Source organism: Vulpes lagopus, chromosome 6 (assembly GCF_018345385.1).
Source record: "Vulpes lagopus strain Blue_001 chromosome 6, ASM1834538v1, whole genome shotgun sequence".
Classification (NCBI taxonomy): domain Eukaryota; kingdom Metazoa; phylum Chordata; class Mammalia; order Carnivora; family Canidae; genus Vulpes; species Vulpes lagopus.
This window is the reverse complement of record NC_054829.1, coordinates 1,904,927-1,930,761: the sequence shown is the minus strand read 5'-3', so window position 1 is coordinate 1,930,761 and position 25,835 is coordinate 1,904,927. Positions and strand designations below refer to the sequence as shown.

The window sequence follows — 25,835 nt, the reverse complement described above, 5'->3', positions numbered from 1 at the left end:
AGAATTCTAGCAGCACTTAAGTGGGGCTCCAGGGCTTGTCCTGGTTGGGGGATCTGGGGAGTGAGTTTTACTTGAGGTTAACTATATTAAGGTCTTTGCTTCTGGTGTAGTTTCATCAGTGAGAACTTGGTAAGTACCTGCCCTTGCTGGGCGCTGTGCCTGTGGCGCTGGTGGGCACGTGAGTCATGACCTGGGCCTTCATCCACATAACTGGAGCGTTTTTTTATGTGTGTCTGGTTGTGCTAACCCTTCACACCTGTGCTTCAGCCTCACAGCCATGCCTTCAACTCACAGAGCAAATAGTAGTGTGCACTACTTGTGTCGTAGGTCGTTCAAAGTCATTATTACAGTTCCTGGTTGGAAATATTTCAAAATAACCCTTAATATCAGCTATTTAACTTTAAAAGCAGAGATTTTCTGTTTGAGGACATCCATGGTGGCAGTAAGTGATGATAGTAACTTTACAGCTGCCCATAATTTTAAGCTTAGGTTTTAGGTTATTTGCAGGGTATTTCATAAGTATTTTAAAGGTGTCAATGGAGAAAAGTGGAGAATGGAGAAAAAAACAAATAGACATTTAAATCACTACATTTCCTTAAATGTAAAGCCATGGAATTTGTTTTAGATTTTGGTTTCTAAGCAGAGAAAGCTGCTGAGTTTATTTGGCTAATAAAAAATTATTTTTACTTTTAATATTGAACAGTACGTAAAGTACACAAGCGTATATGTATGTATCTGATCTTAACGCTGAGTGTCGAGTGTGGCTGTTTTCCACGGTCACTTGGGGTGAGTGTTGGGTTTTGGAGGGGCTCCAGGCTCCCTTCTTACAACCGACCCGACCCCCTGCAGACGCACGCTGTGCCCGGCAGAGCTGCTTGCCTCCCACGGGAGCCGGGCTTCAAAGCCTGAGAGCATGACAACACTGAATTTACACGTAGTATTTAAGAAAAATGCTTTGCTGAGAAAGATGCAGAGAAGCTGCTTTTTTTCTCCTGGGCTTTATGGATGGACCCAGGGCGTCTGTGCAGTTGGCAGACGCCCCAGTTGGGGCGAGAGGAAGGCCCGCTCTCCGTGAGGGAGGGCTCCAGGGGCCCCCCGCGGTGACAGCTCCTTTCAAGGGGGGTGGTTTGCTGTTTCCTGCTCCCGGGTCACTGATGTGCTGCTGGTTTGTCCTTTTGCATGTCCACTGCCCTGGTTGCAGCATGAAGCGTGCCAGTTCTCTGAATGTCCTTAACGTGGGTGGCAAGGCCGCTGAAGACCATTTCCAAGTAAGGAGCCCTGCCCCACTCCGTGCCCCTGACGTCCCAGCCTGGGCTAACTGGGCGGCCGCAGGCCCTTCCCGGGCGTTGCTGCCACTTTGGGGGGCCTTAGGAACACAGTAGTTAGGAGTTGCAGACAAAGAGGGATCATGGTGGTATTTCCGGAATCTGTGTTAATTTGATTCCATGAATTATGGGAACGTACATGTTGTAAACATTCTCAGTCTATTAATTATTGATCTTTAGTTTGCTTAAGCTAGTTAAAATTTAAATATTCTGCTAATGTCAAAACTTGGCCACCTCATGTGTATTAACTGATCTCAGCCTCTGGTAAGTTTGTAACTAATTCATTGTCTTGTCAAACTGTTCAATGTTTTAAGACTGTTAGAACTTTACTAATGTGAGTAACTGATGCATTGTCACTTTTACATCCAATGTTTAGCACTTTTTTTTTTAGCAGTCCCAAGGCTTGCACAAACCTGTCACCTTCCCATTTAAAACTGCTGGCACCTTCTTTGTCGGGAAGGGCCTTTTAATTTTCCGTTTTTTCTCAATGTCTCATGTGGCTGTCGGGTGTGGCCCAGTGTGCCCAGCAGACCAGGCAGCTGAACTTAGGGCACAGAGAACCTTCTGACTTGGCAGTTAGTGCTCGTCCACTGGTGACCAGGCTCCCTGGCCGTCGCACGTCTTAGCTGCCGTGGTGCTGCTGCTCACCCCAGACGCTCACTGGCTGCCGCGGGCCTCCCTTCTCCTCCCCAGGACCTTAGGAGGTGGCCGTTCCCAAGGTGCTTGTTGCCAGGCCCTTGGTGACACGGGAGGTGCAGGTAGTGTCTGGGCAGTGCGCTTGGATGCGCCTGGTGACAACAGTAAAGAGGCGTCTTGTCTTAAAAGGTGTGGGATTGACTCAGTCCTCCCTCCACCCCCCTCGGGGGTGGCCCCCTGCACGCAATGGTCAGGACTCCCACTATTGTTAGCTCGGAGCCACTTGAAGCCAGCGTCCTTTGGAGTACTGGTTAAGTATAATTTTTCCTTTGTTTTTTCACGCAGGAACGAAATAATTGTCTGGCAGACTCTCGTGCTCTGAGTGCCAGCAACACTGAGCTGGCCCGCTGAGGGTCGAGGCTGAGCTAGATAAAATCCCCGAGACTAATGGAGCACTGAGCCCTCAAAGCTTTGCTGAGTGAGCCCCCTCCCCTAACTGCAGGGGACCCACCACCTGGGTCACTTGCTTCTCTAGATAGTGATCCTCCACCGCCTCGCCTCCTGGAGGCCTGCCCCGAATTCTGGTAAGCTGTCTGCAGTCCTAGCGACCAGGAGCTGCCGGAGCAGGAGCGTGAGACCGGCCAGGCCTGGCGGTCAGGGAGGCCGATGTGGCGCTGGCAGCTGGCTTCCCCACGTTTGGAATGGGCCGCTGCTCACGGACTACACCGGAATCTGTTGTGCGTGTTAATGTATACTAAGGCTGTAACCTAAGACTCTGGAACCTTACGCTGCATCCTTTCAGAATAAGCATCTGATGATCTGTGGCAGAGCTGCCTGGAATTGAGAGGGGGGGTGCTAAGAAGCGGGGGAGATGGGTAACATGCTGGTGGGTCTGGGTCCCCACCGGGTCCCCACTCCTGCAGTGTGGCACATCCACGTGCCTTGCCAGACGCCCCGTGGGCTCCCAGGCCTGCCCCTTCGGAGCCCCTTTTCCCCCCTGTTGGTCCCTGAATGCTGAGCATGTAGAGATGCAGGTTTTATGTTGAAAAAGGTTTTCTTTGTCAACATGGGGTAGGTTTTGATGGAAACATTGCCCAGCGTACGCTGCAGCCCTGCCCCTCAATAGATGTGTGAGTCAAGCTGGTAGCTTTAGAAAATCCCGAGCAGATGACGAGGGGGTTGGTGGCACCCAGAGACAGGTGCCTGTGGGTCTTGCCCGTGGCCTCTGTGGCCGTGCCTCTTTGCTCAGCGCCCGACCGTCCCAATTTGCAGCTTCTGGTGGACGAGGAACTGACTTTGTAAATGCTGTCCAGGGCTGGTCTGCACATGGGGTGGATCGGGAGACACCCGAGGAAAGAAGCGCACAGCATGTCCCCGCAGAGGCACTGTGCGCTCTGCAGTCCTGTCTGGGTGTGGAGGCCGCTGGGAGCGCTGGGGGGGCTGGCTGGAAGCTGCCCCATGTCGGGTCATCCTTCCCCAACCCCCGTCCCACCGCCCCCGCCGTCAGAAGTGCTCTCTCGTGCCACGAAGCTGATCCAGTACGTCGGAAACCTAGCCAGGTTCCCTTACTGACGCTTCTCTCTGGAGGAACAGGGCGTTTGGGAAGGATGAACACGGGGTGAGAATAGGATTTCATGTTGGGCCCCAGGGGGTACGGGCAGGCCTTTGTTGGCCTTGCCTCTCTGAGGGCGCCAGCGGCCTCCTTTAGACCCAGCCCAGACCCAGCCCGCAAGAAACCTTCCTGCCCCCGGGACGCTGCCTGCAGATCTGTGCTTTCTGAACTTGGACAAAACAGGAGCCCGGTTGTCACTGCTTCATTCAAGTGTGCATGTTCACGTTCTCGGAGGGAGTAGTGCGGGCAGCGTGCTTTCCTTTCTGGGGGAGGGGACCCTTGGAGCGCCAGCCCCCCTTGGTACCTAGTGCCTGTGGTTCCAGGCCGTGGCCACAGGCCAGACGGGGAGTGGACCGGGGTTGCACCGTGTGCAGAGCCCTCCGTGGGCCTCCGTGGGAGGTGGAGGCTGTGGAGGGCCGGGCCTTCCGACCCTTCCAGCTCTTCCCAAGGTGCTGGACCCGGCAGCCTGAGGTGTGCTCACTCAGCGGGGCTCAGTGACGGGGCCAGTGGGCTGTTTCTGGGCCGCTCACTCGGTGTTTGCAGTGTTGGAGTCATTGATGTCTTGGAGTTAAAAAAAATTGTCATTTGTTCAGAAAGCTGCTAAGAATATCATGTAATGAGAAATTCAGTGTTTATGGTAACGTATAAATATTGCTAAAAATATATAGTTTACAGTTTATAGAAGATATCGCTCATAGTCCTAACTTTATAGAATGTTCTGGGGAAGCACATTGCATAGATGCGGCTGTATTCTGATGTTTCTACTTGCACTTCTTTCTGAGTAGTGCACTGGATGGTCGTCAGGCTTCTGGAAACTATACGGTGGTGCGTGATCGCACCTGCCAAGGGTGAGGCTCCAGTCAGCTGAGGGAGTCTGGTCAGGGCAGAAGGCATCACACGTGTGACTGGGGCAGTCCTAGAGACAGGCTGTCTTCCACCCTGTCCCCACCGTAGGGGGTACCCAGGGCTGTGAGGAGTGCGTGGGGTGGAGGGGATGGTGCAGGCGTGGGGCTGTGCGGGGCTGGGAGCCCAGGCCCTCTGTCACTGGGACCGCCCTGCTGCAGGGGCGTCCCTCTGTGGTGGGTGGGCAGGGTGGCCCCCACCGAGTGCTGGCGTGCGTACGTGCCCCCCGGGGGAGGCCCATCTGTTGTGTACACGCTGTCTTGGGCTATAGTTATAGTTCTCTTACTGTTAGTGTGATCTGCCTAGAAAATAATTTGGGATTGTTTGTATTTTATTAAAAAATAAATGGTTTATTTCTTGGTGCAAAGTCCGTGCACTTGCAGAAAGGCTCTTGTATAAAATTACAACCTGTTTTCTATTTACAGCGGCCATTCTTACCCTTTTGAGGGCCACAGACTACTTTAAAAACTGGGTGGACATTTCAAATCCATGTTTCTGCTCTAGAAAACATCCAAACAGAAAGAGTGCCCAGTTACAGGGACCTGTGCCTCCACCCTGGTATGGGTCCGGCGTGGGCCTGCCTTCCTGGCACCAGCCCCGGGGCTCAGTGTCTGGCTTGTAGAGTTGTGGGAGGTTGGTCAAGTTGCTTAGCTGTTCTGTGCCTCAGTTTCCCTGAGAGCAAGGATCGTAAGTGTACCGGTCCCCAGGGGCTGTGAAGACCACACCAACATGGAGTTACTTAGGGCAGAGCCTGGCACAGAGCAGGCTGTGGTGAAGCGGCCCGGGGCCCGCTGTGCCAGGCAGCGCGGTGCAGCACGAGCGTGGACGTGGCCCTGCCTGTGTGGAGGCTGCGTGGAGGCCACGTCGGGCGGCTCCTCTGTGCTCACTGCCTTCCTGCCGTTGAGGTGCAGATGACACCCTCGAGCAGCCCCTGACCCGGTGATGGGTGTGCGGAGTCGGGATGCCAGTCCTGTGCCCGCAGACAGGGCAGGCTTGGCCGGCATCTGGGACCGTGTCAGTAGGACTCGGTCCCCGGGGTCCCTCGCACTCCCTCAGCGTTGACTGTGTAGGAACAGGAGGAGGGCGGCAGGTGAGGGGCGAAGACCACGCTCAGGGTGCGGTCAGGGGGGCCGGCTGGGGTGACGGCCTCGTCCCCGGGGCGGCGCCGGTGGACCATCAACCTCATGAGGAGCTGGTTGGACCAGGTCATTCCGAGGGCTGGAGAAACCCGCTCGTCCCGGAGCCTGAGAGAGAAAACAGGCCCAGCCACGACTCAAAGCCGCGGGGTCCCGGCACCCCCTGCGCCGTCCTGTCCAGGGGGTGGGCCCTGCTCACCCGTGTGGCCGGGGTGCTGTGCCCTGCTCCTCTGTGGCCTCTGTCACCTGGAACGTGCAGACCAGGGTCAGCTGCAGCAGGGACCCCATTGTCCCCCCACTCCACCCCCCAGCTGCTTCCCTAAAGAATAAATGGAGGAGGCCTGCAGTCTGGGGGTGGTGGTGGGGCCCCCACCTGGTTGATGCACAGCACTGGGCTCTGGAAGGCACAGCTCAGCCGGCGCAGGGCGGCTCCCAGGGCCTGCAGATGCCTAGCCCTGGGGACCAAGGCTGGGCCATCAAACTCACAGCGGAATGGGGCCGCCACGGAGTCGATGACCACCAGACGGGCCATCCCCCGGGACAGCAGCACGGGCACCTTCTCCCTCACACACTCCAGCAGGGAGTCCTGGAAACCACGGGGAGATGGCCGTCACCGGCTGTGCCACCACGGCTCCCCCTGCCCTGCGCCTGAGGGACACCTCGCATCTGTCCAGTTTCTCCCCAGTCCCCAGTGGGGCTGACACACCCCTGCCTCCATGAGGCCATCACTGTGACCGGGCCTTCCTCCCCGGGGGCCCCATGCTGGGCCCTGACCCCCCACCCCACCCCCTCCTACACCCCAGTGGTGGGAGGTGGAGGCAGCTGGGCAGGGGCTGCCTCTACTGTGAAGACTCCCGGCTGTGCCCCAGCGGGGCCGGGTGACCATAGCGTGGCTGTCCCTCCCTGAGTGAAACCCGGTCCTGTGCTTCCATCTCCAGGGCGTCTCCAGTGGAGCCTCTCTTTGTGGAAAATGACAGCAGTAGCAGCGGCCTCGAGGATGCCAGCAGTAATGTGAGTCCCCCCGTCCCCGCGGGCAGCTCGGGGGGGGGGGGGGCGCCTGGGGGCTTCACTGTGGGGCCAGAACAACCCGAGAGGCCCCAGGGTCACCGCGGCTTTTCTCGCAGTGAAGCCACACCCAGCCCTGGAAGAGGCGGGACAACGCTGCTCGTGTGAACAGCCAGGGGACCGTCGCCGAGGCTGGAGGGCCGAGGGGCTGGGAGCCTGCAGCACTAACCTCGCCTTCCCGTGTCCGTGCCACGGAGCACACTGTACTACTAACCACGCTGCTCATCGGGACACGTGTCGCTTGCAGAGCCGTGGCCACATCCGGTCCCACAGGAGGACGGGGTGGGCGCGGCCTCCCTCCCGGCCATCTGTGTCCCGAGCCCCCGGGGAAGAGGCCGTGGCTGCGGGCCCTGGGTGCCGCACCCTACCGCATACCTCCCCAAGCTGTGTGATAATGTTTCATTGTAAATTTTTTAAAAATTAAAAGTTTATACGCTGTATCTTTTACTTGGTATTTTTATAACAATCCTTAAGTGGGAGGAAGGCCCGCCAGGATCTGGGGGCGCTGCCTGCCGGGGCTCTGGTCCGGGGGCGCCAGGTGGGGTGGAGAGGCCTTGCTCTGGGCGTGCTGCTGTACTCTCCCTCCCCCCTCCCTGTTTGTCTCTCCACCTAATAACGCTCTAGGCTGGCCAGGCCGCGGCCTGCGTCCCCTGGTGGTCCTTCCAGGTCTGTCCCCCGAGTGGTGGGGCTAGGTGGCAGCCGGCCCTCTGAGGGGCTCGTTGGGGGCTTACTAGGCCCTGGCCAGGGAGAGGGGTGCTCTGTGCCCTGACAGGCACCTTTCTGCTCCGTCAGAGGCAGAAGTAAAACCCAACACAGGCTGCTCTCGCTGGGACGGTGGCCTGGACAGCAGGTCCTGGCCTCCCCTGGGCAGGGGGCACCACAGGCTGGGGAAGTGGGAGGCAGCGGGGGGTGCTCCCTGCAGCTGCCGCCTTTAAGGGGTCTCGGGTGCTGTTAGGGACAGGAAGTGGCACGCTGGACCTCCTTGTGTGGGTGACAGATCTACAGGATGGGTTTTAGGCACCAGATCACAGGGATCGAACGTGTGGCACACGTGTACTGGCATCTGCGCCTTTGCTCCCCTGTCCTGGTGGCCCCGTCCACTGGCCCCTAACCGACCTCCCCTCGGAACCGAGGCCGAGAGGACACTCACCACGTCGGCCACGTGCTCGATGAAGATCTGGTTGCTGAATTTTATCCTGCTGATCACCTCTCCCGGAACGTCTGTCCGCAGGCGCCGCTGCTGCGCGATGAGCTGCTGCAGGCGCAGGTTTGGGAAGACGTCTTCCGTGCAGATGTACATGGCCCCTGGGAAGGCAAAGGGCCCGCTGTGCCAACACTGCCCCTCGCTGCCAGGACGCCACCCCGTGGGCCTGCCCCAGTGGAGGGGAGCGGAGTCATCAAGGCCTAGGCTGCTGGGAATGGGCCTCCTGCGCGCGGGGACATGCCGCTGAGGCTTCCGGGAGCGCAGGTTCCCGAGGCGCTCCTTTCAAGGCTCCCCCTGCCATTCCTGGCTCCGAGGTGGTAACCATGGGTTCGGGTTCGTGTGACTGGAGGAGCCGGTAAGCAAACAATGGGCCACATGTCCCTGGAAGCCTGAATGTTGTGGGGCAGCAGCCTGGCCATGGCCTGGGTCCCCGCGCCAGAGGGCCCCGAGTCTGCAGCCAGAAAGAAGTGGGGACCCTCCGAGACAAACCCTAATATCTGTGGCAACTGGTTTTCAACCAAGGTGCCAGGACAACTCAGCAAGAGAATGGCCTCCAGCAAACGGCGCGGGACAGCCGGGTCACCGCACACCGGCCCGTCCTCACGGGCCGCACACCTGACGCCAGAGCCGATGCCCACAAGCTGCGGAGAAGAGCTGGTAAACCTTCATGCCCTCGGATTCGGCACTGGATTCTCGGATTTGACAAACAGCACAAGCGAGCACAGGGAGAGGGAGAAGCTGGACTTGATCAAAATGGTACCATCGAGAAAATGAAGACCATCCACAGAAGAGGAGACGCTGTAAATTCCACATCCGGTAAGAGCCTCGCACCCACGTTACAGAAGTTCTTACAGCTCAACCACAAACGACAGCCCCGTCCGAACCCGGCAGAGGAGCTGAGCGGACGCGTCCCTGCAGGGGCCGTGCGGGTGCTCAGTGGGCCGCGAGGAGATGCCCAACACCCTCCGTCGCCCGGAAGTGCAAATCAAGCCCACAGTGGCACCGCCTCCCACCCGCGAGGGTGGCTCCGGTCAAGTCGGGCGTGCACGCGCTCCAAGAGCCTCGGACCCCCGCGCTCAGAGAGGGGTGAGCCAGCCAGACGCCCATGGATGGACGAAAGGGCGAGCAAACGGGCCCTGGACACACATCAGAGAAGCGTCGGCCGTGAGGAGGAGGGAAGGACGACGTGGGTTCCAACAGTGAGCCTTGCGGGGAGGCCACAGCTCACTGTAGGGTCCCACTGAGTCTTCCAGAACAGGAGGTGGGGGGGGAGGCGGTGCCGCCAGGGGGCCAAGCTGGGGGCGGTTTCTCCTGGGGCCACAAGATGTTCTAGAATGAATAGGGAGGGAAGCGCAGGTGGCCTGGCTGGGAGAGCCTCCGGGTTAAGACTGCGCTGCATCCCCCATGGGGCATCACTGCGGCTCTTCCAGGCTCTTCCATGGGGGTTGGGGGGGTGACCCGCTTCCGAGGCCAAGCGCAGCCAGTGCCAGCTCCCCCGCCCTCAGGCCCGCTGGGAGCAACACCCCTGCCCGTGGTGGCGCCGGCCCTACCCCTCGGAGCTCCGGGAGCCGGTGGGAAGCGGGGGCCTCGGGACCAGCGCCCCGTGGGGGCCGCACCACAGGCCTGTCCAGGGTGGGCTCTGGGGCCCGGAGGGGCTACCAGGCAGCATCACGGTCGCTCCGTTACCTCCGTTTAGTAAAAACCAATTGAAATTTTTACCGCTCGAGTGGCCCACGTGGGTACTAGAAACGTCCCTGTGCCATGTGGCCCGTGTCACCCCCACGACACGATGCAAGGGGCGCGGCCAGGGCGGCAGCCTGCAAGCCCCCTCCCCAGGGGGGAATAAAACACTGCTTATCCCGGTTTCTGCCCTGCCAGGGTCACGGGGACGTCGTGGCCAGCCCGGGGCAGGGGACCGCGCAGGCGGCAGTGCCGGTGGCGTCAGGCCCCTGCCCGGGGGTGGGATCCGGGCAAAGTGGGGGGAAGGATGTGCCTGGGGAGGGCCCCGGGGGCGGCCCCGCACGGCCACTCACCTGCGTCCAGGCCCCCGTGGCGCGGCGGGAACTGCACCGTCAGGCAGAGCTGCAGGGCCAGCTGGGTCTTCCCGGCGGAGCTGAGGCCGGCCAGCTCGGTGACGCCGTCCAGGGGCAGGCCGCCGCGGAGGAGCCGGTCCAGCACGGGGCAGCCGAGGCTCAGGCGCCGGGGCCGCGCGGGGAGCCCCCCCTCCCGCTCGCACAGCTGCAGCGCTGCCGGGAGGCGCGGCGGGGCTCAGCCCTGCTTCCCGCCCCCGCGGCCTGGCCTCCCTCTCGGCCGAGAAGTAGCCCCCAGAGCAAGGCCCCCAGGGCTGCTCCCCCCCCCCATAGGTGTCTCCCCGACGCTGTGTCCTGGCCCTGCGGTTACTCGCACCAGGCGCCAGGGCAGAGCAGACGCCCCCCTGCCTACCTGTGAGGACGCCGCCTCCCCGCAGGCGTGAGGAGGCCGCTCTCAGCAAGTGCTTCACGTCCAGGCTGGACAGGCTGGTCAGTCTCTGCAGGTCCGGGCCAGAAAAATGCAAAACCTCCTTTATCGATTTCAGTTTGGCTGAAATTGAACAAAGAAATTCCAGGGCAAAGCTCAGACTATGGTACCGCGAGGCCACACGGCAACGACAACGGTGTTTGCAGGAACAGTCTTCCAACCGGAGCCCAGTCGGTCCACTCCCTGAAGCTGTGGGAGCCCCCGGCTGGAGTGTGATGAGGACAGTGGGGAGGGAAGGGGCCTGGGGAGCCCCACCTCACAGCTGTAGTGGCAGGAGCCTCAGAGCAGGAGGGGCCTCCCCCAGGTGCTCAGAGCAGTGGCTGCCGCCCACTTTCACACCCCAGAAACATCTGTCCAGAAAGGGGGTTTCTGTGGCCGGTCAGGCCTACACGGAAGGCAAACCTACAGGATGATCCCAGGGCAGAGTGAGGGCCATGCATGGGGGGGCAGTGCAGGAAGGCTGAGCCGGCTTCCAAACGTGTCCACTGTACCAGACCTCTGGGATGTGGGGATGGCAGGATGGCCAGTGGACAAACAGCAAAGATGAGTGAGCGGGCAAGGTGGGTAGGGAGGGTTACAGAGTCAATGTGTCCAAAAGGCCTGGTATCTGGGGAGAAGAGTGGATAAATTAATTTTGGGCTTGGATAAGTACATCAGTTTCAAACTAGTAGAAAGAAAAAATATGCTAAAAATATATCCAACCAATCCAGAAGAAGCCGGAAAAGGACAGACACCACCACAAAAAGAAATAAGAAGAATAGCCGAGCACAGTCCACTGGTGACCAGGCTGAGTTAACACACGTATCAGGAATTACCTTAAATACATATGTACTGAATGTGCCAATTAAGACAGATGGACAGACTGGATGAAAGGGAGAACAAAGGAAAATGACTGATAGGCTCCAGAAAAAACCAAGAGCCAAGGATGAGGGAGCAGGACCCCAAGGCCCTGTCCCCATGTAGGATATCACCACGTTGCAGCACTGGCCTCCACGTAGACTTAGGGTTCTACATTATTAGATCAACGAGCATCTGAATATTGAAGCTTCCCCATCACGTGCCGCAGGAGACAGGGGACAGGGAAGGGAGTCTCAGAACGCCAGCTGGTGCAGGGTAGCTGGGGACAGACACACCAGGAGACAGAATGGGTGAGCTGTCCAGCCCTTTGAGCATTTAAACAAAAGATACTGGAACTTGATGGACATACTGGACAATGTGGGAAAAGTCAGATGTACACAGAAAACATAGCATTTGAAAAAAGGAGGCAACTACCAACTCTGGGGGAAAATAACAAAGATGGTCCAAGGAAGGAAACTGTCTTAACCTCCCAGTTCAGCAGCAGTCATTATGTCCCCAGTCAAAACCCTAATGGCCCAAACTGTGTTCCAACTGTGGGGGGAGGAAGTCGGGGCACAAGTCAGCCAGCCCTCATCCCTGTAACACGCACTCTGAGTAGTTCCTGACACTGACAAACGGAACACAGCAACATAAGCACAGTATTTAGAAACCCAGATTCAAAAACACAAGAAATTGATAAAAGATTCATAAGGGGTTTAAGCAGTTCCATTTCACTTTTTAGACAATAAACGTGTATTACCTTTGATGAAAATAAAATTAACTTTAAAAATGTCCTCAGTGAAACACACATACAACTGAAAAAAACCTGCAGCACATTCCAGCATCAGTTACTGATGAGGATCGGTTTCCTGGGGCGGGGGCACTTGGACAGGACCCTGTTAACTTGTCCACGCGCACTGTGCATACGCACATCCGTACGTTTCACATATCTACTTGACCCAAACGTCAGGAAGTATACCTTTCTTAACTGCAGCAATAATCCTGGGATTCAGGTCCAATTGATCCAAATCCATTTCTTCGACAGGCCGGCCACAAAGATAAGTTACTTCCCAGGTACGCAAGTTCCAATGTGCTGGCTGTTACCTCACACCGCCCAGGAGCTGAGCACAACAGGGTGACAGTGGCCAGGGTATGTGGTCCCCTCTGACACCAGGGTTCACCGTCGGCCCTGAGGTTGGAGAATAGACTGCACTGTACCAGGAAAACCACCCAGATAGGTCTAAGGCAGCACTGGCTAGAGCAAGCATTCCGGAAGTTAGGAACCGTGCATTCGCGGTTAAAGAAATGCCCCCAGGCCAGCTGCGTTCTAAAGGTCCCTGCACACAGGGCGGACCCATTCCATCCCCTGCAGAAGGTGTCAGAAAGGAGCAGGTGCTCCCACCCTGAGGCCTGGCCCGGGGACCTGGTGTCCAGGTGAGCACCCTGCCTGGACCCCTCTTCAGTGGGGAGGACACAGACAGTTGGGAGATCACAGGCACCGGGCACGAAGTGCCTTCTGCATTCTCTGCCTTACTCTCCCCTCCATGGAGGATCTGGAAAGAATGGGAAGAGCGAGTTCCGAATCTTGCAGGATGCTTGCGAGTCGGAACCCCCACGACCACCAAGCTGAGCAGTGGACAGTGGAGACTGTCCCACCCTTGCCCTGCAGTCCCCGCCCCTCCCCCGGCCAGCAGCCCTTCCATGGCCCGGGCCCCACAGGCTATGGGACTGGAGCCCAACCCAACCCTTGCTGGCGGCCCTGCTCAGCCCAGGGTCCCCCAGACGCAGGCCGCCTGCATCAGCAAAGCTGAGTGCAGAGGGGTGTGCAGGAAGCCCAAGGCCAGCAGCCACTCAGGCTGAACCCAGCGTCGGTGTCCAGCAGCAAGGCCACCTCCCCTTGCAGTGCTTGGAGCGTTATTTATGTGGACAACATCAGTGAGATTTTGGAGCTTCGAGAATCAGGTCACTTGCACTGTCACATTCACAGGCCAGTCCAGGGAAACATCTGGCATGGAGAGGGCCGAAATGCCTGGATCTGACAGTACTGGTCTGGGTGGCTGCAGAGCCTGACGCCAGGCATACCGCACCCCGTGATCATGACAGCGCTGCAGGGAGGGGCTTGTGCTGCAGGTCCCATGTCTGCACTGCCGACCCGGGGAGGACACACACAGAGGTCCCCCCACCCCCACTCCCGAGGCCACCAGGACCGCAAGCTGGAGGATGGTTGGGGTCTCCTTCAGAAAGAGGCACCTGAACATGGGGCCCCAGGGCCAGCTATACATGGGGAGAGGTGATGGGGACTGTGACCACCTCCAAAGGTGCCCCGAGTGTCTGGAAGATGCCGGCCAGGCTGGCGGTAGGTGTGTTAGATTCCTGAAGACAGGACGCAAATAAAGAAAAATAACATCTCTGGGGAATGGATAAGTTGTCAGAGGAGAAGCGGCGCGCCTTCTCGGCTTGGCGGGGACATCAGCTTTAGGAGCCCCAAGGACAAGAATGGGAAGGGGTGACCCAGGGAGGCACCACCCCAAACCACCCCCAGGACAACACAACACCTGGACTAAACAGCAAACTGTTGTTTTCAACTTCTGGAGAAAGTGTGTGTGTGTGTGTGTCCTTCCCCTAGACTGAAAGCCCCAGGGAGGCGCCACGGGGCCCAGAGGATGGAGGGGACACAGCCAGCAGGCTGGGCTGGGGTCCGGGCGGTGGGGAGGAAGGCCAGGCGGGGGAGGTTCTAGCTGAGGCTGCTGCCTCTGGGGAGTCGCTGGAGACAAAGGGGGGGGGGCTGACAGCAGCTGGACCCAGGGCAGGAAAAGCAGCGGGCGACCTTGGTGGCTCAGGCCTACGCGATGGGGGCCGGGCGGTCAGGGAGCAGAGCGGCCGCCGACGGAGCACCTGCCAAGCCGGACACCGGCGCGGGGCTGGACAGTTCGGTGTGCAGACTCCGCCAAACTCGGTCGTCCGGAGGCTGGCCCGCCCCGCGTGACCGCCGGGGGTGAGCGCCCGCCTGCGGCCTGGGCATCCCTTGCGCTCCCCTCCCCGAGCGGCGACGGGCGCGGCGTCACCCACAGCCGGCGGGGCTTCCCCGGTGACCCCGGGTGACCCTCCTGGGGCCTGGCCGGCCGCCAGCACGGCTTCTCCAGAACGGCTGGCCTAGGCCGCGGGCCCCCGGCCCCCCACCTCGCCCCATTCCCGCCGCGGCCGCCCGAGCGCACCTGCCTTCCGCGCCTGCCCGCCCCGGGGCGCCCCACCTTCACCTTCCACCCCCGCCCCCAGGCTGCCGCCGTGACCCCAGGGGGCCCCGCCCCGGCGGCCTGCTCGGGTCCCTGCGGGTGGCAGCCCCCAGGACCGGCCTCCGCACCCCGGCTCCGGGCTGCCCGCGCCCCGCCAGGACCCGGCTCCGCTGTCCGCCCCGCCCGCCCGCAGGTCCGCACCCGGTGCAGGACCCGCGACCCCCCGGGGCCCCTGGCCGCCTCCCGCCCCAGCGCCCCAGCGCCCCAGCGCCCCAGCAGCCCGCCACTCACCCCGCGCCCGCTCCCGCTCCGTCCGCCACCTCGCGCGGCCCCGCCCCTCGCCACCTCCCCCTCCAATGAGAGCCGGGCGCCCCGCCCCGGGTTCGCCAATCAGAGAGGAAGCCACGCTACGTCTCAGACTTCCTGACCAATCCGAAGTCTCCGCCGCCCCGAGGGGGCGGGGCGTGCTCGGGCGGGGCCTCACTGCCGATTGGCGAGCGACCGCAGAGTGGCCGGGGAGGTGCCCTCGCGCGGATTGGAGAGCGCGGCGAAGGGGCGGGGCCTGGCCGGCGATTGGCCCGCGCTCCGGGCCGGGCGTGGCGATTGGACGCGGCCCCTGTCATCCGCGCGGGCGGGTGGGCGGGGCTCCTGGCGGGGCGAGGGTCCGAGCGGCTGGCGAGCGCTGAGGCGGCGTCATGTCCTCCGAGGTGGCCGCGCGCCGCGACGCCAAGAAGCTGGTGCGTTCCCCCAGCGGCCTGCGCATGGTGCCCGAGCACCGCGCCTTCGGCAGCCCCTTCGGCCTGGAGGAGCCGCAGTGGGTCCCGGACAAGGAGGTAGGTCGCCGCCGCCCGACCCCTCCCGCCCCTCCCGCCCCCCTCAGAGGCTCAGGCCCGCGTCCGCAGCCCCGGGGCCGCGAGCCGCTCTGGCGGGACGGTGAGGAGGGCGCCCTGGCGGGGGCGGCCCCGAGGGCCTGTGAGCCGTCCGCCGGCACCTCTCAGCGCCCGGGCCCGGGCTGCGTCCTGCCGCCTCCTCCCTGAGAGTCGCGGGGGGCCCGCAGGTGCCCTCAGGTGCCCGCGCCCCTGCCTGCCCTGTGGGCCCCGGGCTCCGGCCCCGCACGGCGCGCGCCTTTCCGCGCGTGGCCCCTCGTCAGCGCTGGGGAAAGCAGCCCGGCGTCGGGCTCTCACGCCTGAGTACGTGTCCCAGAGTCCCTCGGGGTCGCCGAGGGGCCGGGACAGGTTCCCGCAGCAGCAGGTGGGGACGGGCAGGTGGCTGCGCCTGCAGAAGCCGTGGGCTCGCTTCCCCGTGGGGGAGGGGAGGCCGTGACCCCCGGCGGCCGCGACCCCGCCCCCGTAGGCACCTCACCGGGTGGTCGCCGCGTGTCGCGAAGGCGACGGAGGCGGCTCAGCAGTTTCCCCGGCGCCGCTAGAGACGTGTCGCCCCGACCGACCCCTGCGGAACTCTAGCAGCCCTCGTGGCCCCGCCGCCGGCCCTGGCGCCCGCTGCGCGTCGGGAGGGTTGGTGGCTGGGGTGATGGCCGCACCCCGGCTCCCGGTCCCGTGTGGCGTTTCCCGAGGACACAGCGTCGCGGCCCCTGTCGAACTCTGAGAAGTCCCGGCGCGGCGGGGGCGGGGGGGCAGGGGGTCGCCAGGCCGGGAGCGCCCCCGTCCCCTCCCCCCCCCCCCCCGCCGGACGCCTCAGCCCGGCTCTGAGGAGCCCGAGCAGGCCCTGCCGCGCGGAGGGAGGAGCCAACGGTGCACTTCGCGGAGTTTCAGGAAGTAGTTGGAAGCCTGTGGGGCCCGGTCCGGGAGTCCAGGGTCGCGCACGGTGTGTTCTGGAGGGAAGACACTTGGCCCGGCGGTGCGGGCTGGGCGCTGCGGGGGGCGGGGCCTCGCCGCGGGCGGGTCGTGTGTCCCCGCCCCCGCGCTCTGCCCGGGGGCACTTCTGGGACACCCGGAGCTTTGTGCGCAGGAGGAGACTCCGTGTGCGCCCGCCGCTGTGAGAAGTAGGTTTGTTTATTCGTGGTTTGGGATGGGGGAGGGGAACTAGGGAGCCGGGCAGGAGGCCCCGCAGACCCCCAGCCTCCGCCTGTTTCCCGTCGTTTGCCAGTTAGTGTCTTTGGCACGTCTGTGGGTGGTCCTCCGCGTGTCCTCTTGGCTGGTTTGCGCTGGGTCACCCTGAGGCCAGCCCGCTCCACACGCGTGTACTTACCGGGTGCCTGACCCTGCGCCAGGTTGTTAGCTTGCGGCTGCAGGGACACCCTTAAGACTGTTCGGTTGGGGGGTAGACGTGCATGCACGAGCGGGCCTGTAGCCCGCAGCTTCCCTTCCTGCCCCCGAGAGAACAAGGGCCAAGGGCACAGTCCCCACCTCCCTGGGGCAGGTGCGCAGCAAGCCCGGCAGGGCCCTCGGGGTTGTGCGAAGCTGGCGGGCTCTCTGGGTGGCCATGGGGACTTGTCACCAGCGGCGGAGATACTGCCTTTGACCCTGAAAAACCGTCCTGTGTTGCACCTCCGCCTTCCCATCTCCAGCACTGGGCGTGGCCAACAGGGGCGCAGCTCTGAGCAGGTAGTTGGACACTTGGACACTGGTGACCCAGACTGTGCCCAGAGGAGGGCACAGGTGTGTCACATACAAACCCAGCCCTGGGCTCCCACGGATTGCATTCCTTGGGGTCACTGGGGGCGGGAGGGCGGCTGCAGGAGGGAGAGCTTGAGTGGCTGGAGGAGAGCAGGGTGGGAGGGGAAGGTGCTGGGAAGCCGGAGGCCCGGAGCCCTGGAGGCCCCGGGTGGTGTGACCTGTCGTCAGGGGACGCATCACCCCAGGTTGTCATCTACGGGCCTGAAGGGTGACAAAAGCTTGACTCCAGTTAGACCAACTGAGGCTAACCGGCATTTGTCCCAGTTGATGAACCTGGACCAACAGGTCAGCAGGTCAAGAACGGGGTGAAGGGTGAATGAACTTGGGGCCCTGTCCCACCTTGTCACCAGTGATTGGGGGCAACTGAGTCATCTGGGTCACACGGCAAAGGGGTTCTCTGCAGAAGCTTTTCCAGCACAGTCAAGGTGGGGTTCACATTGTCTGTCTGGGACGCCAGGGGGCGCACTGCCTCATGCCGCCCAGGACCCCTGTGCCTTGGCTGGCACTGACTGAGGAATCACCGGTGGAGGGTAGTGAGGGTTGGGGGGGCGGTCTGAGCACCCCGAGTGCTGGGCAGGGCTGCGCTTCTGTCTTTGGGCCCTGCGGCTGCAGCTTCTGCAGAATGTGCGGTGACAGGGGCCTGGGACACAGACGGCTCTGTCCCATGGAGGCTCATCTCCTGTGATAGCTGCCATTTTGCCTCTTTGGCCACATTCATCCCATTTCCTGTGACCTCATGTGTCCTGTTCCCTGCCCCCTCTTTGAGCTGGGATTTTAGCAGTTTACTGGTTCCCTAATTAAGGAGTTAAATCTTTGGGTGGGTCAGTTTATATTTTAGGAGTTATGCTTTTACTTTTTAGAAAGGATTATCTTTTTTTAAATTATCATTAGACATTTTATTTTATTTTTTTAACTTTTTTTTTTTAATTGATTTATAATAGTCACACAGAGAGAGAGATAGAGGCAGAGACATAGGCAGAGGGAGAAGCAGGCTCCATGCACCAGGAGCCCGACGTGGGATTCGATCCCGGGTCTCCAGGATCACGCCCTGGGCCAAAGGCAGGCGCCAAACCGCTGCGCCACCCAGGGATCCCTATTTTTATTTTTTTAAAGATTTTATTTATTTATTCGTGAGAGAGAGAGAGGCAGAGACACAGGCAGACGGAGAAGCGGGCTCCATGCAGGGAGCCCAACGTGGGACTCGATCCCAGGACCCCAGGATTACTCCCTAGGCTGAAGGTGGCGCTAACGTGGGACTCGATCCCAGGACCCCAGGATTACTCCCTAGGCTGAAGGTGGCGCTAAACCGCTGAGCCACCCAGGCTGCCCTAGACATTTTAAAGCAGCCTTTGCACCCAGCATGGGGCTTGAACTCGCAACTCGAAGATCAAGAGTCACGTGTTTTTCCGACTGAGCTGACCAGGCGCTGATAGAGAAGATTATCTTTCAATAAAGATACGTTAATACAAACGTTTTTAAAGTTTATTTTCAGGATCTGTTTGTTTGCCTCTGAGGAACCTAAGACGCGGTGTCATGTGAGGGTCCGGCGCCAGGCAGCCAGCCAGGGAGCACTGTCGGCAGTGCCGCAGGGGGCACGATGGTCCCCGGGTGGGTGGGCAGGCCTCCTCAGGCTCTTCTTTTTCTGACATTCCTTTCAATGCTCCAGACTATTTTCTGACTCTCTTGACGTTGAGGGGAGAGCTCTGTCAGCTAGCCCCTGGGGCCAGGCAGGTTCTGAAGAGTCGCCCCCAGCGCCTTTGGGGGCTCTTGTGCCAAGGTCGGGCAGCGGTGGGCAGATGGCTCTTGAATGCCTGGGGCCATGCTGGCTCCACCGGGGGCTCACGGAAGCAGCCGGGCATCCAAGGCCAGGGGCACCCATGCCGAGCTGGAGATGCCCGCGGTGCCCAGCGCACCCTCCGGAGGCCACTCCTTGTCGCCAGCTCCCTCCATCCTGTCCACCGGGCGGGAGGCCCGTGGTGAGCGTGGGCCCTGACTCAGTTTACCCCGGCCTCAGAGGGCCCCTTGGTCTAGTGGTGGTCTCAGGGCTGCTGGGCCGGGCCTGCGCCTGTGGTTCCCCGTTTGCTCTGAGGATGGTGGGCAGGCTGGTGTCTGGTCCTTGGCCGTGTTTGGACTTTCATCTCTTTGCCCGTTGCGTTTATTTCCTTACTTCGTTCTCTTTAGATTCAATTGCTTTGTTGATTTTTAAGTGTCTTTTCTGTTAATCAGCAAACTACCTTGTTTAAAAATCCGTCAGGTTTCTGAATCCTCTCCTTGCTTGTTTAGGGTGATAAACTGCTGGATCACTTACCTTGTTAAGGGAGCATATATTAAATTCTGGATGTGGTCTTACATTTAAAAATTTGTCTTTCGACCTCCGCAAACACGCGAGCCTTATGGTAGCAGGAGACGCAAGACAGCCTCTGGTGGCGGTGAGGAGCCTGGGCGGCGGGCTTTCCCGCGTGCACGGGCCTCGCCGTCGGTGGAGGCTTTCTCCAGTGGATTCTGCGGCTGCGGCCGTGCCATGGTGCGGAAGCCTGAGTGCCAAACACGAGCAACGTTCCAGGACTCTCACAGGGGAGAGGCAGTGGCCGGGGATGGGCGGAGGAAGCAGCAATTGCACGGTGAGCAACCGGCTCACACTGGAAGCAGGCGGGGACTCTATGGGTGGTTCTGGAAGGTCAGGGTGGGCCAAGCAAGCCCTGTGTCCCAGTCCAGAAAGCAGCTTAAGAGCAAAGAGGAAATAAGAAAATGTTAGTCACAGGATCTTGAAAAGCTCAGCCACCAGTCGCAGTGCCGGGGTGTGGCTGAGGGTCCCAGGCTCCCTCCCGGAGCATCTGCGCACACTGGTGGGCACTCGGCTCCTGTCTGCGATCTCCTCAGGGCCACCTGCTTGCCCGACTTGTGGAGCCTGCGTGCGCCGGCTGCGGCCACCCCGGGGGAGGCCGAGGCCCAGAGGGGGACGTGCAGAGCGGGGGAGAGGTGAACCTGCCGGTCGGTGCAGCCCCCACTGCCCCTGTGGGGTGAGGGTCTGTGGGGCGATGGAAGGATTGGCTGTCCCTGGAACCAGTCCTGCCGGAAGCCCGCTTCCCTGCCTGGGAGTGGGGGCAAGGGGGCACGTTCCTCGTCTCCGTGTCGGCCTGAAGCTCTGCTTGGGGTTTGGGGCCAGGAGCAGCTTTCCCACCGCGGGAAGCTGGGCTGTGTCAGCCCATCGGTGCTTCTGGCAAAACCTGAACCAGCTTGGGGCCCGTGTTAGAGAAGAGGCCTGAGCTCGTCCTGAAGCAGGGCTCCGTCTGTGCCGGGGCGCTGGGGCGTGGGAGCCCTCCCCCTGACACTCAGCGCTCGGTCTCCGTGCTTCCTGGGCGCCCAGGGCCCTGAGGCCAGCTGTGCGAGTGCTCTTTCTGGGTCCTTACTCCGAGGAGCGTTCGAGAGCATTTCCAGGCCTGGCAGCCACCATGTCAAACCCGTACCCAGCCCACACCACCCCCCGTCCTGCTCAGCCTCTTCCACACGTGTCCACGCGTGCTGAGAATGTGCCCTGAGTGGGCCGTGTGTGGGCCGCTGCCGGCCGGGCCTCCCCCAGCCCCTTGCTGCACTTTCCTTCATTTATAAAGTGGGGTGCTCACCCGGCCTGGCCGCTTCAGGTTAATTCCTGCCCTGGAATCTCGGGGTCCTTCCGTGACATAGATTCTTGCTTCCAGCACCAGGATGTCCCTGGCGTGCACATCTGGGGTCCAGGCATCCCTCAGTGTCCCAGGGATGCCATCTGGACCAGTCCCCGCCGGTAGCCACGTGAACTTGGACCCCACCTGTGTCCTTGGTGCCCCCCGCTCCCGTGGCATGGGGCTGGGGGTCACCCGGTGTCTGGGCTGGGAGGGGAGAGGCGGGGAGCTGTCCCAGCAGCGCTCAGAGCGGGGTCCTGATCTGCTCTCTCCTAGTGCCCGAGATGTATGCAGTGCGACGCCAAGTTTGACTTTCTCACCAGAAAGGTGAGCTGAGGCCATCGGGTGGGGGGCTAGGCCAGCGGGGAGCACCTTGGTGGGGGCGGCTGCCCGCCTCAGGAGAGCAGACTGTGACTTGGTCCCGGGGCCCGGGAGCAGCTTGCACGCCCGTGGGAGCGTGCTGGGTGCTTGCCCTCGAAGGAGTGGCCCCGCTGCACAGGTGGGGAAGGTTCGGAGCTGGGAGGGAGCGGAACGCAGCAGAGCGACCATGCGTGCGGCCCTCACCCCCTCATCGTTTTGATGGCAAACACCCGCGCAGGGCCCGTGTCCGGGGTGGGGGGTGGTCCCCCAGCCCCTCACTGCCACCCCTGCATCCGCAGCATCACTGTCGCCGCTGCGGGAAGTGCTTCTGCGACAAGTGCTGCGGCCAGAAGGTGGCGCTGCGGCGCATGTGCTTCGTGGACCCCGTCAGGCAATGCGCCGAGTGCGCCCTGGTGTCCCACAAGGAGGCCGAGTTCTACGACAAGCAGCTCAAAGTGCTCCTGACCGGTAAGCCCGCGGCACCTGGGCCTGGCGGTCTGTGTCCCTCTGTCCCCACCTCCCCCGCGTTCCTGGAGAAGCAGGGACGAAGGGCCTGCCTCTCTGGGAGCTTCCGGGGCCCCACCCCCCCTCCCCAGTGGGGCCCCGCTCCTCCCTGGCCAGGCGGGCACTGTGCCTTCTCCCCGTTCTGGCCCTGCCCCAACTGCTTCTGGAGTGTGCAGGGGGAGGCCTCGGTGCTCTGGGGTGCTCGGGGTTCGGGCCTTGGGATGGAGCCCTCAGGACCTTTTGGGGAGGGATGGAAGTTTCTAGGAGCTTCCAGGTGCACAGAGCCCCTCCCGACAGCAGTACCTTTTGCTCTTCCTCTGTCGTGGCCTTGCTGCCCTACCTGAGGGACCTGCAGGCGCAGCCATTGCCGCTGTCTTGCTTGGCTCATTTGGTCCTGGGTGCGCCTCTCCCTGGGAGCTGGCCTCGCCGGGTCAGGGAGGGCACGCCGTGAGAGGAGCTGGGGTGTTCTCATGTTGGTTCTTGTCTCCCAAGGAGCCACCTTCCTCGTGACTTTTGGAAACTCCGAGAAGCCAGAAACCATGGTCTGCCGTCTCTCCAACAACCAGAGGTAAGAGGCAGAGCGCTGCTCGGCCCGGACAGCTTTGTCACGTCGGCCCCGCAGTGACGTGTGCCCGCTCTGTCCCGTAGGTACCTGATTCTGGATGGGGACAGCCGCCATGAGATTGAGATCGCACGTATTTCCACTGTGCAGATCCTCACGGAAGGCTTCCCACCAGGAGGTAAATGCAACAGGAGGAGCGGCAGCGTGGGCGGCCTTGGGGTGACGCCGTGGTGTGCAGGATGGGGTCTCTCGGGTCCTCGTGCTCAGCCTGGCCGCGGGTCTCTGAGGGGGGGCCTGCCCGCCGTCCTCTGGGGGCTTGTATTTACTAAGTGGCTTCAGGAACCTGCCAGGTGAATGGGGCTGAACGTGTAGGGTAACGAAGGAGAGTTTACCCGAACGTGCCACGGGAAAGCCCTGTGCTGTCGTTGGCCTCAAACCGGGGATAAAGCTCCGTGCAGTCGGCGTCCCCCATGGGCTCAGAAGGCTCTGGACTGGTGGCTAATTGGGAACCAGCGCTTCTGCTCCTGTCAGGGGTCTGTGGGAACAGATCGGATCGGATCCCCTTACATTTCCTTGGTGAGCTCCCAGGGCATCCACCCTGCCTGCATCTTTCCACCCTGACGCTGCTTCAGGAGCTGCCTTTCCACGGAGTCTGCGCTCCAGGTCAAGTGCGGAGAAAATCCTCGTCACTGATTCCTTCTCACTTTCTGTTTTCTGATTGCTCTTGGCTCTTCTCTCCTGCCTGCCCGCCTACCTTGTTGACGTAGAAAAAGACCCTCCCACTTACACCAGCCTCCTGGGGAGCCAGCCCGCCTCTGAAGGTCAGCCTCAGCCTGCGCCGCCCTCCCCCGCGGCGCTCAAGTCTGCACTGCTTCTGGGGGATTTGAAAGAGGGTTGGGCCCTCGACGGGGGTACACGAAGCATGGATGAAAATACCCCCGCGCCGGGAACGGGTGAATCTGTTCCGTCTCTAGGCAGCTTGACCTGGTATTTCACAGCTGTGCGTCAGCATCTGCTGGCTCTGAGCTGGCGAGCCGCCCACGGTGCCCCCCCATCCAGTCCTTTCCTGCCCCTTCACAGCCAGGCTCACGGTGCTCCTCCGCGCCTCGGTCTGAGCCCCCACATGGGGAGGCGAGAGGCCAGGCCGGCACAGGGTATGCACGTTGGCACACGTTGGAAGCGTGCAAACCAGCGGCAGGCTGGGAGTCGAAGGCCCCTGGGCACAAAGGGCAGGGTGTGGAGGAGCGAGGGGTCAGCCCAGGTGGTCTTCCTGGGCAGGGCCCTGTGGCTTCTGGTGCCGCACGCCCCCCTTCTGGCAGTTTTGGGGGTGCAATGAGCCTTGTTCTGCCAGAAGTTTTCTAAACATTTGAAACCCCAGGACCCTGTCTTCCCTGGGGTGGGCAGCGGGGGGTGGGGGTGGCACGATGCCCAGAGTCGGGCGCTGCCCGCCGGCCGGTCTGGAGCTGGGCGGTCCCTGTGGTCAGCGTGGTCGGCTCCCTGGATTCTCAGCACGCGCAGCAGCAGCCAGAGGTGACTGGGAAACAGGCCGTGGCTGTTCTGTGCCAGTTAAACTTCTCACAAAAGCAGGTGGTGGGCAGAGCCGTGGTTGGCGTGGCCCCCAGTCCGAGTGGGTGCTCCTGCCAGGACCCCAGTCGGGGACCCACCTGGCAACACGCACAGCGGGAACGCAGCTCGTGAAGGTTTAGCTTTCGGATGGGCAGCCCTTCCCGGCTCCCGTCGTACAGCGGCCCGCCTCCCCCAGCCGTCCGCAGGCGCCATCCACAGTCCGCAGGCCCACGACGGGGGCAGGCCCCCAGTTTTGACTCAGGGATCAGTGTCTGATTGAAGCGGTTTTCCATGAGGTGGACTCCTGCTCAAAATGGAGTTTCTGTCCTGAAGGAGCAAAGTACAAAAGCTGTGGGTGGACTTTCCCGTGAGGCTTGGTCTCCTTGGATTTTGCTGACGCGTCGTGCCTGAGAGGGATGGCCCGTTCTGTGAACCGCCGATGTCGAGCAGCTGGCACCAGCCCGAGGGGCGCCGCTGCCCACGCCAGCGTGTCCGCAGGCGCTCACCCTCACGTCTCTGCTGGCCCTGCCCACCCCGTGGCCCAGCAGCATCCCCTCCGCTCTGACCCTGGGTCTCCGTGGTGGCCCGGCCCCCGTGCTCTGGGTGGCCTCGGCTCAGCCGTAGGTGGGTGGGGTCAGGGTACCTGGCCGCAGGAGTGCCCACTTGGGACCGGGTGACGTGGTCGTCTCCCGTCAGTGACGTGGTCCCGCCGGAGCACAGGCATCTGCCCCCAGGCCTCCTGCCCTAGCACGAGGGGTTGGAAGGAGGCGCCCTGGCCACCACCCAGGAGGGCAGGTGGAAGCCCGGGTGCTCGGGGTGGCTGGGGGTGCCCGTGGGCTCAGCTCATCTCCCTCCTCCAGGAGGTAACGCCCGGGCCACAGGCATGTCCCTGCAGTACGCAGCACCCGGGGCGGAGGGCGTGACCCAGCTGAAGCTGAGGGCTGCGGAGGACGCCAATGCCAGCAGGAGGCAGGCGACCGCGTGGCTGGCAGCCATGCACAAGGTACCTGGGCCCCGGCGGGTCGGGGTGCGGGGCGCTGGGCGCTTCTGCTTGGAGCGCAGGCCCGCCTTTCCCAGAGGAAGCCTGTCCAGGCACAGGACCCAGCACGCTCTCTGGTCACATTATAGGCCACCAAGCTCCTCTACGAGTCGCGGGACCAGTAACCGCAGGCAGGACGGACGGTCAGCCTGCGACAGCGGAGCCTGCTCCCCGACCCTCACGTGCTGGGAGACGCAGGTCCCGTGGTTGGAGAAGACGGAAGTGCTCGCTTATCTAGTGCCATCCGCACAGTCTAGTAATGCTCTCGGCAGCCTCATGCTTTAGAGTGTGTGTGTTATCTCGTCGATACTTAATTGGAGGTGGGAGAGACTGAGTCACACTACTGCTAAACTACTTTTAGCATAACTGAAAACCATGTTTCTATGGGTGCCCAGGTTTGCTAGAAGGTTCTGGCCCCTCAGTGTTCACTCTTGCACAGTGAGGATTTGGGCAGGCCTGACGCGCTCGGGAGCCCGGCTCTGTGCGTGGCTGTACGGTCTGCCGGAGCCCGTTAGAGACTGTTCACTTCCCACATCACTAATTCTGGGCTACGAACAAACCTTTGATACTTTACTTCACTAAGGGGGAGGAGCCAGCTTTGCTTTTTGTACTTTTCACTTACTGTTTCACTTTATTAAAATAATTGTACAACGATTTGTATATAAAGCTTATGATTAAAACCTATTTTGAAAATACGGATCAGGTCTGCCTCGCTGTGTCCAGAAAAGCCTGAGCTCTCAGCTCCGTTGCGGCTCCGAAACACAAGACTCGCAGCCGCCGGTGAGAGACAGCGGTTTATTGTGCACATTTACACGGCATGAGCGGTGGCGGGGCGCAGCGGGGGCGTCCAGCAGCAGAGGCCGTCCCACGGGGCCTCACGCTTCACCACCACACTGTGTACAATCAATGCTTAAAGGTGACTGACTACAGCAGGACCTACACACGTGTTCATACATAAATTATACACGGGACTCATACATGGAAAATAAAGCCTAAGGGCCTGGATTTTAATGAGAGAAAAAAACATTTCCGACATCATTC

The 25,835-nt window shown here is 61.3% G+C and overlaps 3 protein-coding genes and 1 long non-coding RNA gene across 25 annotated transcripts in view; 2 read left to right on the top strand and 2 right to left on the bottom strand.

The window, feature by feature from the left end:
* The window catches only part of KLC1 (kinesin light chain 1), a 68,573-nt gene extending 61,456 nt beyond the window's left edge, over positions 1-7,117 (top strand). For 9 of the 17 annotated variants that reach the window (XM_041758074.1, XM_041758076.1, XM_041758072.1 and 6 more), the window contains 2 exons: positions 1,202-1,268; positions 2,307-4,829. In XM_041758074.1, the coding sequence (XP_041614008.1) occupies positions 1,202-1,268; positions 2,307-2,372 (133 nt within the window). In that variant the 3' untranslated portion in view covers positions 2,373-4,829. Of the gene's footprint in view, positions 1-1,201; positions 1,269-2,306; positions 4,830-6,550; positions 6,624-6,736 lie in introns of those variants that run through there. The other 8 variants (XM_041758082.1, XM_041758086.1, XM_041758070.1 and 5 more) reach the window with 2 other exon arrangements.
* Positions 4,900-16,130, bottom strand: XRCC3 (X-ray repair cross complementing 3). 4 transcript variants are annotated; one of them, XM_041758090.1, is made up of 8 exons: positions 15,826-16,130; positions 12,215-12,424; positions 10,324-10,461; positions 9,915-10,127; positions 7,828-7,982; positions 5,986-6,198; positions 5,812-5,858; positions 4,900-5,720 (listed from the first exon to the last, which is right to left on the bottom strand). In XM_041758090.1, the coding sequence occupies exons 2-8, from the start codon at positions 12,267-12,269 to the stop codon at positions 5,492-5,494; spliced, it is 1,050 nt and encodes a 349-aa protein (XP_041614024.1). In that variant the 5' UTR covers positions 12,270-12,424; positions 15,826-16,130; the 3' UTR covers positions 4,900-5,491. The 4 variants fall into 4 exon arrangements, with proteins under 4 accessions (XP_041614024.1, XP_041614022.1, XP_041614023.1 ...); XM_041758088.1 differs by having other exon boundaries at positions 15,831-16,130; XM_041758089.1 differs by lacking the exon at positions 15,826-16,130 and adding an exon at positions 14,760-14,877.
* On the top strand, positions 15,018-25,489 carry ZFYVE21 (zinc finger FYVE-type containing 21). 3 transcript variants are annotated; one of them, XM_041758091.1, is made up of 8 exons: positions 15,018-15,301; positions 21,040-21,090; positions 21,423-21,591; positions 22,120-22,195; positions 22,276-22,367; positions 22,957-23,010; positions 24,616-24,758; positions 24,884-25,489. In XM_041758091.1, the coding sequence occupies exons 1-8, from the start codon at positions 15,164-15,166 to the stop codon at positions 24,917-24,919; spliced, it is 759 nt and encodes a 252-aa protein (XP_041614025.1). In that variant the 5' UTR covers positions 15,018-15,163; the 3' UTR covers positions 24,920-25,489. The 3 variants fall into 3 exon arrangements, with proteins under 3 accessions (XP_041614025.1, XP_041614026.1, XP_041614027.1); XM_041758093.1 differs by lacking the exon at positions 15,018-15,301 and adding an exon at positions 16,327-16,470; XM_041758092.1 differs by lacking the exon at positions 22,957-23,010 and having other exon boundaries at positions 15,026-15,301.
* Positions 18,573-21,072, bottom strand: LOC121492861. Its single transcript, XR_005988320.1, has 2 exons — positions 20,728-21,072; positions 18,573-19,826 (listed from the first exon to the last, which is right to left on the bottom strand). It is a non-coding gene; the product is annotated as an uncharacterized LOC121492861 (long non-coding RNA).
* Positions 25,490-25,835: the final 346 nt, after the last annotated feature.